Below are 16,802 nucleotides of genomic sequence, written 5' to 3'. Positions count from 1 at the left end.
AGCAATGTGTATTATCTACAAGATGCACTGCAGCAATTCATCAAGGCTCCTTTGTCAGCACCTTGCAAACCCATGACCTCTACCAATTCATACCAATAATTTGGATGAAGGGCTTGAATGTATAGTTGCTAAATTTGCTGATGACACAAAGTTAGGTCGAGAAGTAAATTGTAAAAAGGACACAAAGCGACTGCAAAGGGAAAAATTTGGCAGATGGACAATAATGTGGGAAAATGAGAACTTAAGTACTTGGGCAGGAACAATAGAAAAGCAGCATATTATTTAAATAGAGAGAGATTGCAGAACTCTTGAGGTACAGAGGCATCTGGGTGTCCTGGTACATGAATCATGAAAAGATAGTATGCAGGTACAATAAGTGATTAGGAAGGCAAATGGAATGTTGTTGTTTATTGCAGGAGACATGGAATATAAAAGTGGGGTTTTTTTTATGCTACAGTTGTACAGGTTGTTAGTGGAACCACATCTGGAGCACTGTACAATTTTGGTCTCCTTGTTTACGAAAGGACATAATTGCTTAGAAGTGGTTCAGAGAAGATTCACTCAAATGATTCCTGGGATGAGGGAGTCCTCTTTATGCGGAAAGGGTGAACAGGTGGACCTTTATCCATTGGAGTTTAGAAGAATGAAAGGTGATACTGAAATACAAGATCCTGAAATACAAGGGCTTGACCAAGTGGATGCTGAAAGGAGGTTTCTCTTCATGGGAGAGTACAAAACCAGGAGACACTGTTTAAAAAGGGGATCTTCCTTTTAAGAAAGAGATGAAGAGAATTATTTTCTCTTGAGGGTTGAGCGTGTGAGACACATTCCCGCGAAAGTGGTAGAGGCTGAGTAATTGAATATTTTTAAGGCAGAGGTAGATCGATACTTGACTAACAAGGGAATCAAAGTATTTAAGGCAGAAGAGTTGCATTGAGGCCACAGTCAGATCAAACATGATCTTATTGAATGGCAGGACAGGCTCAAAGAGCCGAATGACCACCACCTGCTCCTAATTTGTATGTTTATACTTCCACTACTTGAGGAAATCGAACCTACCTACCCTCTCTGAAATGCTTATCATTTTAATCAACTCAATTAGTTCACCCCTAATTCTACTCTACACAAGGGTTTGCAAACTCATTCTCATAGTTTCATCCTTTGGGCCCAGTATCATTCTATTGTAAGTCTGCATTGTACTCCTTTCAAGAACAGTGTCTTCTTCCGAATTGTGGTGCCCAGAACTGAACACAGTACCGAAGATAGGATCTGACCATGGCTCTGCAGTGTAACTTCTTTACCTTTTGTACTCTAGCACCCTTGAGATAAAAGCCAACATTTTGTTAACTTTTTCGGTTTGCTTTTGTTCCTGTCTGCTATCTTTTGATGATTTTTGTGCATAAGCCCCACCATTCCTATTTTCTCTCTATTGAGACTGGATGCTCTGATCTTTCTTGGATCCAAAGTGGATGACCTCATACTTCACAGCATTGAACTCCAGTTAACTGCTCATGTAGTCTTTCTGTATCCCTTCATAACTTCATATTCCCATCTACACTACTTGGATATAAAACTATTCATTCATCTGACTCATTGATAGGTATTGTGAAAAAACTGTGGCTCCATATTGCCACAGTTTCTTTCCTAATATATTCATACTTTTTAGATACCACTTGCAGATCTTTTTCCTTATTCCCTTTACAGACCTTATTTCCTTAATAACCTATTGCATTTGATAGCTCTCCCAGCCTCCTTTTGCACTTGTGTAAGCCTCTTTCAGTTTTGTACTTATTGTATCACTTATTGAATAAACTCTGTGACTAATGATTGACACATTGAGCGATGCTGTTGTGCAAGATACCTCAAGAGTTCCATAGTATAATGATTTCTTTCATTGTGCTGATATTCCAACTGCATGCCAGTACACAATGAAGGTTTATTCTTTTAAGTACAGAGCATGTTTTGTGTATTGGTTTATTTTTACACTTTGTTCTTACTTATCCTGTTGCTTCCATGCAGGCATTTTAATTAATTCACAACCAAAAACTTGATTGTTTGTTCCCCAATAGAGGCAATTTTCAGAGGTTTCCGCAGATGCAAGGCCTGATCGTGATATAGAACTGGAGCTTTCTGCTTTGGATACTGATGCTGATCTAGATGAGGGATTAGAGGTATGGTAATGTACATATTATTTTAAATGATCATCCATTTTTCATGGGACTGTTTTGACTTTGTAGTCGGCGGGTGGAAAGCACCAACTGGAATTTAATGGACTTTCTACAAAACCATGGCCGTTTGCTCTACTCCTATTGCGAGTTAGCTTCTTTTATGAAACAGCTATGGAAATTAAGTAAGACAAACAACTCTGAGTCATGGAAAATGATTATTAGCCTACTAGGCTTTCAGTGAGGCCAATGCTTACGTACTCAAGAGACTAATCTAATCTTGTGTCCGTTTCATAAACGCTGCATTCCAGGCTAGGATGAAAACAAAGAACAGGTTACCATGACAATTACCAAGTAACAAGATATGTTGACAGTTTTCTATTGGATAAAAAAGGGCAAAAAGTTATGCTATGATTGGTGGACTTTGTATGCAAATAGAGGATTAGAAAGTTTCTCGTTTCTTATTTGCTGTAATTAACTATAACTGCTAAGTATCTCTATGAATCGGCGGAACACCATCGCGAAATTCACTGTTCACTGTGTCTGTTCTCCTTGCTAGCAGGCTAATAAAAAAAACTTGAAAGATTTGAGTACTCACTGTGCATGAATTGGGTTAATCCTCAACACAGCCACGCTGGGAAATCCTGATTCCTTTACTAAATATTTTTATTGTCTTGGAAAGGAAGGTATTTTGTTTACTGCATCTGACCTCATTTCGGATGTTAAAGTAATTTTCCCTTGTTCCCACAAGTTTGAAATACTGTACCTCAATGACTAGATATTTTTTATCTTGACCAAATTTGATGATTTTTGTCAACTAGAATAGCACTTTAATTTCCATGCATATACATGATTATGTTGGAAACCAGATACTTCATTTTAAATCAAAATCTGAGACCGGGTGCTCGGAGGCCAGAATCTCCAGTTCCCAGCGGGACTCATGCCTTTCACACGTGCTGGCCAGGAAAGAGGCGCACATGCGTATTTTTACATTCTTCAGCTGAGAACTGGCCCTGCGCAGAAAAAAAGTGAAATGGCACGAAAAGCAGGTCATGTGCCAGGAACCGGACTGCCATTACCGAGGAAAGTGTCCCACGAGCAGGACACGGGGGGGGGGGGAGTCAAGATAAATGACGGGAGCAGAATAAAAGGCTCCAAAGTTTTTTTTTTAAAAAGCTGCGGGGAGCTTGGAATCTTCACAGTGCAGAAAGAGGCCATTCGGACCATCAAATCTGCACTGACTCTCCAAAAGAGCATCCCACCAAGGCCCTCCCCTCTATCTGTAACCTCATGCATTTCCTGTGTCTAATCCACCTAACCTATACATCTTTAGACTGTGGGAGGAACTCGGAGGAAACCTACACAGAAGCTGGAAGAACATCCAGACACCACACAGTCACCCAAGGCCAGATTTGAACCTGGGTCCCTGGAGTTGAGGCAGCAGTGCTAACCACTATGCCACTGTGCCACAAAGCAAAGCAGGCTTGAGAGAAGTCCTGAAGATCTGAGGAGGCAGCAGAACGTTGCTGACTCATTACTGCAGGCCTTTTGGAGCACTGGTGTTCTTTTGGCTAGACCAAAAATCTGGAAGTGTGCTTGGAAGATGAAGTTTAAGTATATTCTGAGATCCTGGGGGGAAAAGAAATCTTGGATGGCAGGATTGAAACCCTAGAAGTATATTCTTGTTGAAGCCATCTGAGTGTGAGCAACGTTTGGAGAGAATTCCAAGGCAAGTTCTTCAAATCTGGAGATTGGAAACCCTCATGAGAAATGTTGTCGAGAAGTTTCATTCAGGAAGCCCACACAAAATTTAATAGAAGCATCGTGCAGCTTTCAATCCACAACTGCCAGCAGGCTGTGGAGGCCCCAGTGATGTCACGGTGATCATCCTCTTAAAGGGGTCACACCACATAATAATTCCCCGAATATTTTTTTTATTCATTCATGGGACATGGGTGTTGCTGGTTGGCCAGCATTTATTGCCCATCCCTAGTTGCCCTTGAGAAGGTGATGGTGAGCTGCCTTCTTGAATCGCTGCAGTCCATGTGCTGTGGGTTGACGCACAATGCTGTTAGGGAAGGAATTTCAGGATTTTGATCCAGTGACTGCGAAGGAACGGCGATTATATTTCCAAGTCGGGGTGGTGAATGGCTTTGAGGAGAACTTGCGGTGGTGGTGTTCCCATGTATTTGCTGCCCTTGTCCTTCTAGATGGAAGTTGTCGTGAATTTGGAAGGTGCTATCTAAGGATCTTTGGCGAATTGCTGCAGTGCATCTTGAGCATCGGTGGTGGAGAGAGTGGATGTTTGTGAATGTGGTGCCAATCAAGCCAGCTGCTTTATCCCGAATGGTGTCAAGCTTGTTGAGTGTTGTTGGAGCTGCACCCAGGCAAGTGGGAGGTATTTCATCACATTCCTGGCTTGTGCCTTGCAGATGGTGGACAGGCTTTGGGGAATCAGGAGGTGAGTTACTCGCCACAGTATTCCTAGCCTCTGACCTGCTCTTACAGCCACTGTATTTGTGGCGAGTCCAGTTGAGTTTCTGGTCAATGGTGACCCCAAAGGTGTTGACAGTGGGGGATTCAGCAGTGGTAATACTGTTGAATGTCAAGGGGTGGTGGTTAGAGCGTCTCTTATTGATGATGGTCATTGCCTGGTGTTTACTTCCCTAAATAAACATCAAGAATGACAATGTTTCTTTGAGATCAGTTGTCTCAGTGTGATAAACATCTGGGTGGATTATAGAATATACTTTGGTCGTATCTGTCATTTACATTGGAGCCTGGTGTGTCTGACCACAGTTCAGCAATCTGACATGATTCTTAGACTTATCCTGAATATTGGAGTATAAGGTAGATATGGTAAATTGTTTTATCCTTCTGAATTTGATTCTGTAAAGATGAGCTGGGGTGAAAGAATGGTCAATAATTGAATCATTTTCTTTTCTATTTTGAGATCTTTCCAACCTTTTTGTCTGGAGTAATATCATTCATTTTTCTTGTTTTGTTCTTTGTGCTACAAGTTCATCAACAAACTTCCGTGAATTTGGTCAGTAAGTTTTCTCCCCAGTTTCTACAAAAGCATTAAAAAGTCAGGATCTATCAAGCCAGGTTTCACTCTGGAATCTGCCTTATCCATTAGCTGCATCATCTCTGATCGTAACAATTATGTGGATATACATTATATTGCGCACGTATCTAAAGTTTCAAACAGTTCCAAAAGTACAAAAAATGAAAGGTGGATGAACTATGTTAAATAGAATTCAGTATTGTCCAAAATTAGATATCCAATTGTGGATAATTGCATTTTGTATTGGTCATTTTAAAGTGAGCAGATTACTTCAATACCAATACATTCTATATGTGACTATGTGCTTTAGTCTTTTCTGTATGTTTGTTGGCAAAATGTTAAGCAACAATTTGTTGCTATATTTTCATTGTTGTGTGTATGGCATGGGCTGAACTTTATCCTTTTCTGTGCCATGTAACAGAGGCTTGTTAAATTCAGCAGGTGGCCTTTACACCACCTACCCTTTGCCAACACCCCCCCCCCCCCCTCACTTGCCTGAAACAGCCTGTCAACCATTGGTCCAATGAGGCCTTTAACTGGCCAATTTAAAGACCACTTAAAAGCTTCATTCCACCCCTGCCAGTATTTTACTTTTGGCACAGGAAGGCTCACGGCATGGAAGGGGGTTGGGGGGGGAGGGGGTGTGCAGTTCCTTTCTGCAGGTCCTCGGGGTTCATTGGAGGCATCCCCTCCCTGCCTCCCAAACCAAACCCTCACCCACCCTCATCACTGGGTCTACCAGCCAGACTCAGGTGATATCCCGGGACTTGGGATAGTAGTCTTGGCAGTGGTCACCACTCCTGCCTGGTGCAGCTGGGACTACAGAACTGTGGGCCATCCAATTTGGCTGGGATCTCTACAGCAAGGCTTCCTCCAAGGATAGGGGAATAAGTTTCTACTTAAAGTAATTAACATTGCTCTCAGCGTTGAATTGATGGGGGATCACAGCACCCTGCAAAATCCAGTACCCGTGTTATCATGGTCAGCTCAACCAATCGGAACAGCCACTCCAGAACTGCAGGAAAATGCAAGTCCAGTCACTGATAGCAGTTCTGATAGAGCATGTCAGTTAAAGAGCAAGCAGCATTCAAAGGGTCTTTGGCTAGAGAGCATTTTTTGTATGAATCAGTACTTGCAGCAATCACTTTGAAGTCAACAGTACAGCTCACAAGTTCTGAATGGTAAAAGCTGCATTTAGATGTGCTTGTGTATACAATTGCATGTGTTGTAAGTGTTGCACAGACATGCCTGTGACCCTTCAACAAGATCTATTCGACAATACTGATATAGTTTTTGCGATGTATATTATGGCTCAATTTATTTTTAATGTCTCGCACTGGAATATAGGCATTAAACCTATCAGTCTCAATGTACTATATGAGAAACAACGATAATTTTGCTTCAAAAAGTTCAGTGAGGAATGCAATACTGTACATGGTGTGCGTACGCGCTGTGGAAGCTTAATACCCAATGCTGTGCTGTGCAAATGAAATGGGATTCTGATATGTTGAATAGCTGTAATTTGAAGACTGAAGAAGACCAACCTTATAAAGAACAATCTTAATTCTCTATTTACACACATCTTCAATATGGTAAATCATGAAATTTAATATTTTGAATTGGATCATCCATTATCCTTGGTATTTCAAATTCTGGTTGTATCAACCTATTATTAACTAGTTAATTTGAGCGAAACGAGGAAATCATGTAGCCTTGAACCTTGCACAAGGTTCACCAGTGATTTGAATTTACATTTGAAGCACTTGACCTACGTATTCCTCCTATCGCATCATGGATGATGAAACAGCAGCTCTGGAAATCTTTCGACAAACGAAGGATTCTTGAGCTGCGTACAGTTTGAGATCTGGTGGTGGAAAATAAGCAAGGAATTGGGGGTATAGAAATAAACTGCTCAGTTGCATCATTGAGTTGATCTGAAATTCAGTAGTGCCTGGTGCATGATACTTTACAGGAGTAAGCTTAGCCACCTTGGCTCATATGACCAATGGAAATTGTTTGGAACTTTCATTTATCTTGCTTCTGGTCACCTTGTCAGGCAAGGGAAGAACCCACCATGTAAGTGAGATGAGCTTGAAGCAGTAATTCATGAGAGGGACTGATTGGTAGAAACTATCAAGACCTCCAGCTTTCAGAGTTTACAGAAAATCCTGCAACATGTTCTGCAAGGTTGTATGGCTAAGTGAAGGAGATTGGAGCAAACAGCTGAATTAGTTGTAATATGTTGTAATATTTATATATTAGATCATATTATTTATGAAGCATTTTAAATTATATTGGATATGGGACCAGGCTTAAAACAATATTTTCTTTATTTGCGCAGGATGTCCTGGATCGGCATTTGGGAATTGGCTCCCAAGGTGATCTGCCCAATGACATATTGTCTGAAAATGGACATCATCATAAGCACCAAGGTCAAGAGCGAGAGGAGCAGGGCCGCAGGATTGCTGAGCAAATTGCTATCACGTAAGAATCATAAAGTTGTACAGTTATATCTTGATGTTGATTTTGCCTAAATATATTTTAACATTTGTATTTGTAAAACTTGTTTGGGAGGTGAAATTGGAGGGAAAGTCTAAGAACAACAGGGTTGCACAATTTCATTATTTTTATTATCTCAAACTCAATTAAAATAAAGGTAATGCATGTAGTCAGAGTAGTGTACTACTTTGGAATGCCCTCAGGCCTCCTATATTGTAGACTAGAAAGGAAAGAAACATTTGTCTAACTTTCATTTCATTTAGCAGAATTAATAACTGATGTAACAGGCAGAAGACAATTGTGAAATAGTAACTCACAAGATAACCACTTTTAATGTCAATATAGAAAAGGATAATGAAGGGTTAAAGCTAAGGATGTTGAACAAGAAAAAGAGCAAAATTTAGTACGGTAAGAAGATCTGGCCTATGTTACCTGGGTGGAAATGTTAACAAACCAGTCAACAGATCAGCAATGTAAATTCTTAAAATGAGAGGGTATGTCAAAAGGGAGAGATATCAGAGTTCAGTAGGCAAATCTATTTAAAACAAATTTTAAATGGAGGCTCATAATAAAGTTATGGCTTGCTATACCAAAAATCGTGAATAGAAAATTATATTAGAGGTATTAAAAGAAAGTAGAAAAACTTAAAAGCAATAAGAAAAGAAGTTGGTAGCTAACATGGAGGGAAATGGTAAGTATGTGAATAGCAAAAAATAATTAATGAGCACCGAACTGTTTTGGGATGAAAGAGGGGGTATAATTAAACATAGCAAAATATTAACTATTTTGTGTCCATTTTTACAAATGATAGTGCAAGTGAGAATGTCAGTAAATCAATTGAGGATATGGAACAGCTTTAAGGACAATAGTAGAACAAGGAATGGTTCTGAAAAGATTAGGACAATTCAACATGTGCACATTAGTTTACCACTGAGCTAAAGATGATACCAAACGCTGAATTGAACAAATTTCTAATGATTTATCTGGCTGTCTGCAGAAAATCACTTCAAGAGTTTAGTATTTACTACCTCTACCTTTTTTTAATTTAAATTGGCATTTACCTGTACTGCTCATGTGACAATGGGTACTAATACATTTAAATCAGGTGTAATCTTTGTTTTGTGCATTTAATACCTACAGGAGTTTGCTTACTAAAAAGGGTTTACATAAACATTCCCATAACTGGCCGGCTCTGGTAAGCAATGTTGACTTGAGGAGAGACTAGTACAGTAGTGACCCTTCTAAATGGAAAACACTCAACAGCAGAATCAATGCAGGATGTAGTAGTATACAAACTCTACTTCAGCATAGTTCTGTTCTCGGATGGAAAATTTGATGTCTGTCTGGGAAAGCTGTTTTCATGTTTTTCCTATTTCACTTCTTCCAATCAAAAGATACTTAGTTTAATTATGGCAGGACAGCTGATTCAATAAAAAATGTTAAGAATTTGTAGAAAACTATCACAGAATCACAGAATTCTACAGTAGAGAAGAAGGCCATTCGGTCCATCAACTCTGCACCAACAACAATCCCGCCTAGGCCCTATCCCCGTAACCCCACATATTTACTCCACTAATCCCCTCTACGAAGGGGCAATTTAGCATGGCCAAAGCACCTGACCTGCACATCTTTGGACTGTGGGAGGAAACCGGAGCACCCGGAGGAAACCCACGCAGACACGGGGAGAATGTGCAAACTCCGCACAGTGACCCAAGCTGGGAATCGAACCCAGCCCCTGGAGCTGTGAGGCAGCAGTGCTAACCACTGTGGTTGCCCTATTTGAGCATTACTTTTGCTATCATGCAGATGTCTGTTTTACTGCTGCAGAACACATGAATTATGTACTTATGATACCATTAAAAGAGTTTGATTGAAGCACTATGCCATCAAATAGTCGGGCAGTGGTTTCCTCTGGTGCCCTCCAGTGTACTCCCAGTCTTGGTTAGGGTGTTTGTGGAAGGTATCGAGACAACATGCTATCAAGGAAGATGAAACTTGTAGGTTGAGCAGCTTGAATCCACTTCCCAGTCCCCAGTTTTACAGATCAGCATTAGCAAAGGCCCAGTTTAGGTCACTTGTTTGTCAGGTATCAAATGGAGGCCCCTGTACTGGGATGCCTCAAATCAGGGGATTGGAAAAAATGTACTGGGTCAAATAACTTGATGAAGTACACAGAAAACCAGTTTTACTGTCTTAACTAGCTATTTCATGTGTTCCCTTTTCCCTCAGAGAGGAACAGAAGATGATCGCTGTAACTTCTGGCTTTAACCAGCCCACCACCACCTCAGTTGGCTTTGGCACCTGCCCAACAGTGACCGCTTCCTTCAGCATCAATAATTTGGCCCTGAAAACATCTGCAGTCAAGTTATCAGAGGATAAGAACGACATGAAACCTGCAACTAATGGCGAGGCTCTAGTTAATGGGAGCTGAAGTGTTTTGTGCTTATACCAACATCCAAAAGCAATTAAGTTTGCTTTCTATATTATATAATATAATATATGTGACACATGAATTTGTGTTTATGTGTGTGTATATTATATTATGTATTTTTTTAAAGAACAATATGGGGGCATCAAATTCCTGTGGACTTTTTTGATACTACAAAAGCCCTCCTGCATTAACCATTTTGACAAATAAAATTAACTTTAGTCGGATAACTAATTCAAATTCCAGTGAACCTTGGAATTTGGACATCATTCTACTTAATGCTTTAAAGCAGCCTTTTATGAGTCTGTTGTGAGCCAGTGCAGTAACTTAGCCATTCTTATTCACAATGGCTAATGTAGAACGTAAACAACTCAGTTGTTGACCAGCAGAGCCTTGCAGCAACACACCTGGTGAAAGCTAACTATGACTTTACCTCCTCTTCTGTTTCTTTTATATATTTTTGTGTACAATTCACACAAAATTGTAAGAAGATAATGGCTTGGAAAACGGTATTTTCGAGCTGTTATGGTAAGATTTAGTTTATGGCATTGTTGCACTTTTACAGGAAACGTGTTTCGTTAAATGGTGGAAGGAGCATACTTCTCACTTTTTATTTAAATGCATAATTTGAGTTTCAAAATACAGTTTCCAACAGCTTCCAATTATAAATTGAACAATCGAGAAATATCCCTGGTTCAGTCTTTTTAAACAAATATCCATACAAGATGGAATTGCTGAAACATTGCCCCACGGTTACTTATTATCTGCCAAGGTGTGCCTCAAAACGAAGACGAAAGTATCCTGCAAGATTAACCAATGGTTAATGTGGCATATAAATGGAAAATTCTGGAAATAATTGGCAGGTCAGGCAGCACCTTCAGAGAAAGGAACAGAGTTGATCCTAATTGGTCACTACTTGAAATATCCACTCTTGTTTTTCTCTGCACAGATGCTGCCTGACCTATTGCTATTTCCAGCATTTTCAATTTCAAATCTCCAGCATTCACATATTTTGACTTTGGTTAATGTAGCAATACGCTTTCACTTCTTTTGTTCCAGTAATCACAGGTTAAGCAGCAGCTGCATTAAATCAGTTAATCTGCATTTCATTTAGAAGCGTTTTGGTGCTGCTACAATAGAAATGTAATTTGCTACATTCTGCCCTTGGTGGGATGTATGGCATCAGGGAACCCGGCTTCACTACCTACATTGCTGTACTTGAACAGATAGTAATGAGCATAGTGACCATATACAGAATAGTAAGAAAGGGACTTACTGCCTTCTACCCCAAAAAAAACACCAAAGACAAAAATTTCAAATAGCTCCATTTTAAACACTTAATTTAAAAAAAAACTTGTCCTTGGCTTTTTTTTATGTTTTTCTAAAGATTTTCATTGGAATTTACAATAATGCTAATTTATACTAATGTGCTAATCCAATTGGTTTACATAGAGTGCTGCCAAGTTTTTGATGTTGATCATAGTTGTGTTTGAAATACTTGGATATTTCAAGATTTTTCTCATCCTTTTTAGAAAGAAAAAGCCTCTTTATATACAGCAAATGTAATGGCAGCAAAGAAAGTACAGTGAAAACTCTATTTTGGAACTCCTGCATTGTGTGGTGTTTGCACTGAATGATAAGCCAGTTCCACTGGTCTCTTTTTTACCTTCTCTAGTCTAAGAATTTCTAATGGCTTCTCTGTATTTGCTTCATAATGGATGAACATTCTATGTTGCAGTAAAAGCCCAGAGGTTCTGTAATAAATTTATGAGCAATCCAAAGTCACGTTTCACAGTTCAGTTTAAAACAACCATCTTCAATTTGATCAAACTTAGAGTAAATGCCAAGAATATCAGTGGTTTTATTTGAACAAAATACTATTGCTAATAATCATGGTAATGTGTTTTAATTAATCCAAGGCATAATTGAAGTTTGCCATTGCACATAAATTCGGTGGGTTCTGGGAGACTGGTAGATTTATTATATTATAGCTGGGCATTGACAGTAAAAGTATTTAAAATTTGTTTACAAAAATCTGCAGTTGTGATGCTTAAGAAGTTATTGATATTATTATGTTTGTTTTAACTGTAACTTTTTACAATTTTCCACACCTGAGATAGAGGCGGGAAGCTTTCTGGCTTCTCTTCGCTCTCCAAATGAGTTCATTGTAAATGAAATTTCTGACCCCTTGGAGAGTTAAATAAATGGCTTTGTTTACATAGGTCAGACCGGCAGTCAAAGGAGCAGTAACAGCATCTGTTTATAAAAGATCTGATTAAAAGTTTAATTGTCTTAGCCTTCATTGTTTTATACAATTCTGTTGATTCCCTAGACTGTATTTACCTTGTTAATTTTATAATGTGTGTTTTGGATCAAACCATTGAAAATTAAATAATAGAACTGTGTATTAGTAATTCCCTTTTTTTAAAAAAAAAGCTGCTGCTGCATGAACATAATTTCAGTTATGTAGATATGCCATTTGCTATTAGCCTAGATTTAACAGCACCCTGCAGTCTCTATCTTTACTGTCCTATTAATTTGCATTTTGCGTTTTTGTGTTTTGATGACTTCTGTGAAGTTGATTGTTCTGAAAATCGTACTGGGATATTTTAAACCAAGCACGACTTTCACCAGGTAGCTGCAAAGGAGGTGTTCTGCTTGTAAACAACTTCTGCAAGATCATGTAATTGGTCGTCTGAGTTGTTAAAGTGATACACATTACCACAACAAAGTGTCAGAATTTTTAAAACAGTTTTGTGCACTTCCCTGAGGGTTGAACATTTTTTTCCTGGAGGATATTTGCACAGAGTGATGAGACAGTTTGCTGCTTGATGTTTATAATTGCATTAGGCAGTATCATGAAATCTCTTCCTATTTATAATAGGATTTATATAGGTTTTTGTAATGAAGGAGTGATATTGTACATTTAAATTCTTGTGGGTCTCCTACTCAGTATCATATACCGAAGCTTATAGTTACTGGGATCTATGCACCTATTGTAGTCTGAAGTTATCAGTCTTTGTGTGTTTACACGGTCTTTAGTCCATATCTTTGAACTTGTACACATTAATTTTTTTTTAAATCTGGATACTGGCATGACAGCCAATAGTAAGCAATCTAAAGCTAAACTGACTGAAGACCATTTTACAAACTCTTCTATTGCAGTAATTTAATTTTCAACCAAAGCTGCTCTTAACAATATAGATTCAAAAACCAAAACATGCACCAAAGCTTTAGGCAGGTGGTGTTAGTCATTAAAATAAGTAGCATAGGAACAATATTTAATGTAAATTTTATGTAAAAGTACATAATGTTTTCAAGTGAAATGTGCTGTAGTTTCCATCTAAAATTTACAGTTTTAGTTCAGCTGTCCAGTTGCATTATTAATAAAATGGAAGACCTCAAAAGTCTCCATAATTCAAATATTTAGTAATCACAAGAGTTTCACGCAGTACTGATTATTGCTTATGAATATGTTAATTATAAATGGCAGTTGCTCTGTTGCCATAATAGATGAATGCTGAATTGAGCTCATCTGTCTATTTTTCATGAATCATAACATTTAACTCAAGTGTCCAGTGCTTTTGCTGGCAACACAACAAGCAAATGTAAGAGTCAAGCTCATAATCACTGACAGACTTAAGTACAGGAACAGGGGTTGTTGAAATTTGTTTTCTTATCCTTGCATGAGACGTATTGGTTTACATCCTACAGTGCAAAAATGACCAAGCTTTGGATCAGACATCAAACTGGAATATAGAATATTTCAAAATTGGCATATCGGCTCTTCCTGCAGTACTTATTCTCTGCCACTCTGGGGTCTCAGTGAATTGTATATACTTGCTTTCTCCCTCTAGTGGTAGAAAATGGTTCTGTTGAATCAATTTACAGACCCCAAGAGGCCCCATCAACTTTCCAACTGTGTTTCAGAAGTAACCCCCCAACCCTCACCCCTAAAAAAAAAGAAAATGCCTACTATATACTTATAGAGATCTATTTATTGATGCTTGAATCCAGGAAAGTAAACATTTAACTTTTAAGTATATTAATCTTGAGGACTTTTTGTATGCTACTTGAATATGACCAAGATATTTTGGGAGCCCAGGCGTATCTGAATAACCCTCCGAAAATAGATTGCAGCCCTCGGGGAAATGACTGCCCTCTGTGCTACAAAACTACAGATAACATCTTCAGTGCTTTCTGAGGGTGGATATGTATTACATAAATTAATCTTGTGTATGTATCTTTTTATTTTTAAAATTGCATTCTTTAAAATAAAAACTTGGTTGTGCTCTGCTGGAGGGGAATTGGGGAAACTGGTTGCTTTTTTTTTTACAACTGATGCACGTTAACTATGATAACGTATCATATTTTGAAAACAACCTTTTTTTTAAAGCTATTTAAATGGAATCCACTTCTGTGCAGTTAACTCTGCTGCATGGGCCCAAGATGCATCACTTCAGAATTTAATCACCTGCACATAGCCCATAAACCCATCCAACAAAGGCCTCGGTTAATCAAAGGCATGGAAATGCATGCAGTTCCTTAGCTGGGCAAAAGAAAAGTACATTATACTGTAGTTGTGATACAACACAAATGTGGTTCTTACTTGTACTACATGCCCACTGTACAGCCACTTGAAGCATTGTGGTTAGCTTGCAGCATTTGCTGTCTACATTTATGCCGTTTTGCATATTCTTTTCCCTGAAAGTTATGAAAAAAAAATGTTTTCTTGCTGCAAAATTAAAATCTTTACAAAAATTGCTTAGTTGGAAAAGTTGGGAAAAGAGGCCTGTTTTGTCAATTGTACAACAGATTGTGGAGCTCAAGTGTGAATATTTTACGTCTGTATTAGACATTTTCTTTGCAAATCTATTGTTCGATTGAAATGTAAATGAAATTAAAGATGGTACACATCCGTCATGTATAAAGGAGGCACCATCAATAAGATGGATTTAATGGTCATTTTTACTACACCTACTTGGCTTATATTTAAAATGTATAATTTTTTTTAAAAAGTGCTCTGCTAATTAAATAGGGAATAAATTCTATTCCATTTGTTAATTTCAATTTGACTTCCAAATTGTTGGTAATCTGTTACCTTTTGTTTTAGGAGTAGGATGAAATATGAATGCTAGGCCAATTTAGGTCTGTAATGGGTTAGTTTTGTGATACTGAATAGCAAAGGTTGAATTCTCTGTGTACAAAACCTCGTTTGCTGTAGCACTGAATTGAAGAGCTAATAGCTTGGGCTGTACACTAGAATAGAGTATCATGAATTTCGGTGTTTGAAAGATGATGGGGACAGTTTGCAGTACTTGAAATGTATTTGCATGCATAACAATAAAGTTATTTGTCAATTAAAAGTTTTATCCTCCGCTGATCCTTCCTACAGGAACGCAAGCATTTTGTGAAAAGGGCTTTGGCAATTTAGCTTGGTTGGGAGGTGGTATATATGTTAATGTGTTTGGGATATATTGAAACATTGTTCAAGACGTTAGACAATGGTCAATGCAACTCCAGAGTCCAATTCATTAAAATAAACCTTTTCTAAATACAAATATATGTAGTTCTTCATTTTATGTTGAAGGTTCCTTTTAAAATGAGCAGCCATTATAGATGACCGTCTAACAATTGGTGACTGGATATCCTGAATGACCATATATAATGGCCACGTAGAATAACAATTCAGGAGCCACAACAATTCAAGTTGTTTATACATGTTGCTTGAATCATCTTGCTGCTTTTTCTTTTCTAATTTGTATATTTTTATTTGTAAGTGATAACTCCAAGCCATTAAGGAGCCCCACACAATTTTGTAATGCATTTCAATGTTACGTTACTGGGAAACATTTAAATTATGGATACCTTGGAGTCGGTCATCAGGCTGTGTCTTTTATTGCTGCCCTTAGTTTCAAAATGGTCATATGTACAGTATGAAGAAAACAAAAACGGAATATAGCATTCTTTGCCTAGCATCCCGAGTGGCAGAGGAACAATCCCACAGAGAGAGAGCAGTTTCTTAGCCACTCTGGGTGCTGGGTAAAACGTTTCCAATTCCACAAAGGACATTTCTTTCACAAGCCACATTGCCAACTTGCAATGACGTATGTCCTCTGTTTCAGTTATAAAAGAAGTTGGTGTGCTGAAGGCTGTTTAGTCCATAATTTGGTTGTAGTTTGAGTCTCTTGTATATTTTTGCCATGTAAGTTATTTGGATCTCAGTAAGTGCCACATTTTTGTGTATATGCAGGTTGCGCAGTATATGGATAAATACGCGGATATGATTATGAAGGATTTTTTCACAATTTAAATCGCTGAAATAAAGGAAGGAAATATACCTGCTGCTCAAGTTAAATGTGCTGACGCATGATAAATGGGCATAATTTTAATCATTAGATTGGTACCATACTTCCATGTAACTTGACAACTCAGGCAGGAGATCAGAATCTGAACGAGGTGGAAGAAATTAATAGGAAAACTGAGGAAAATAGCAATTGGGAAAGAAAATGCACTTGAAATAAGTGGCAATAGTGCGTGCTATTGACAATAATTTCTTAGCAGAACTGTTGTAACGTTGCTAAGATACTTGGTGACTAGACATGTTGAAAGTTATCATTTGCTCTTCAATGAACTGTCATCT

At 38.3% G+C, this 16,802-nt stretch overlaps 1 protein-coding gene across 6 annotated transcripts in view; it reads left to right on the top strand.

Moving 5' to 3' along the window:
- rc3h2 (ring finger and CCCH-type domains 2) overlaps positions 1-15,787 on the top strand; it is a 102,838-nt gene extending 87,051 nt beyond the window's left edge. For 5 of the 6 annotated variants that reach the window (XM_078226564.1, XM_078226566.1, XM_078226562.1 and 2 more), the window contains 3 exons: positions 2,070-2,171; positions 7,574-7,716; positions 9,961-15,787. In XM_078226564.1, the coding sequence (XP_078082690.1) occupies positions 2,070-2,171; positions 7,574-7,716; positions 9,961-10,162 (447 nt within the window). In that variant the 3' untranslated portion in view covers positions 10,163-15,787. Of the gene's footprint in view, positions 1-2,069; positions 2,172-7,573; positions 7,717-9,960 lie in introns of those variants that run through there. The other variant, XR_013499348.1, reaches the window with a different exon arrangement.
- Positions 15,788-16,802: the final 1,015 nt, after the last annotated feature.

Source organism: Mustelus asterias, chromosome 13, assembly GCF_964213995.1.
Source record: "Mustelus asterias chromosome 13, sMusAst1.hap1.1, whole genome shotgun sequence".
Classification (NCBI taxonomy): Eukaryota; Metazoa; Chordata; class Chondrichthyes; order Carcharhiniformes; family Triakidae; genus Mustelus; species Mustelus asterias.
Note: the sequence above shows the minus strand (reverse complement) of the source record. Positions and strands in the feature narration are given on the sequence as shown.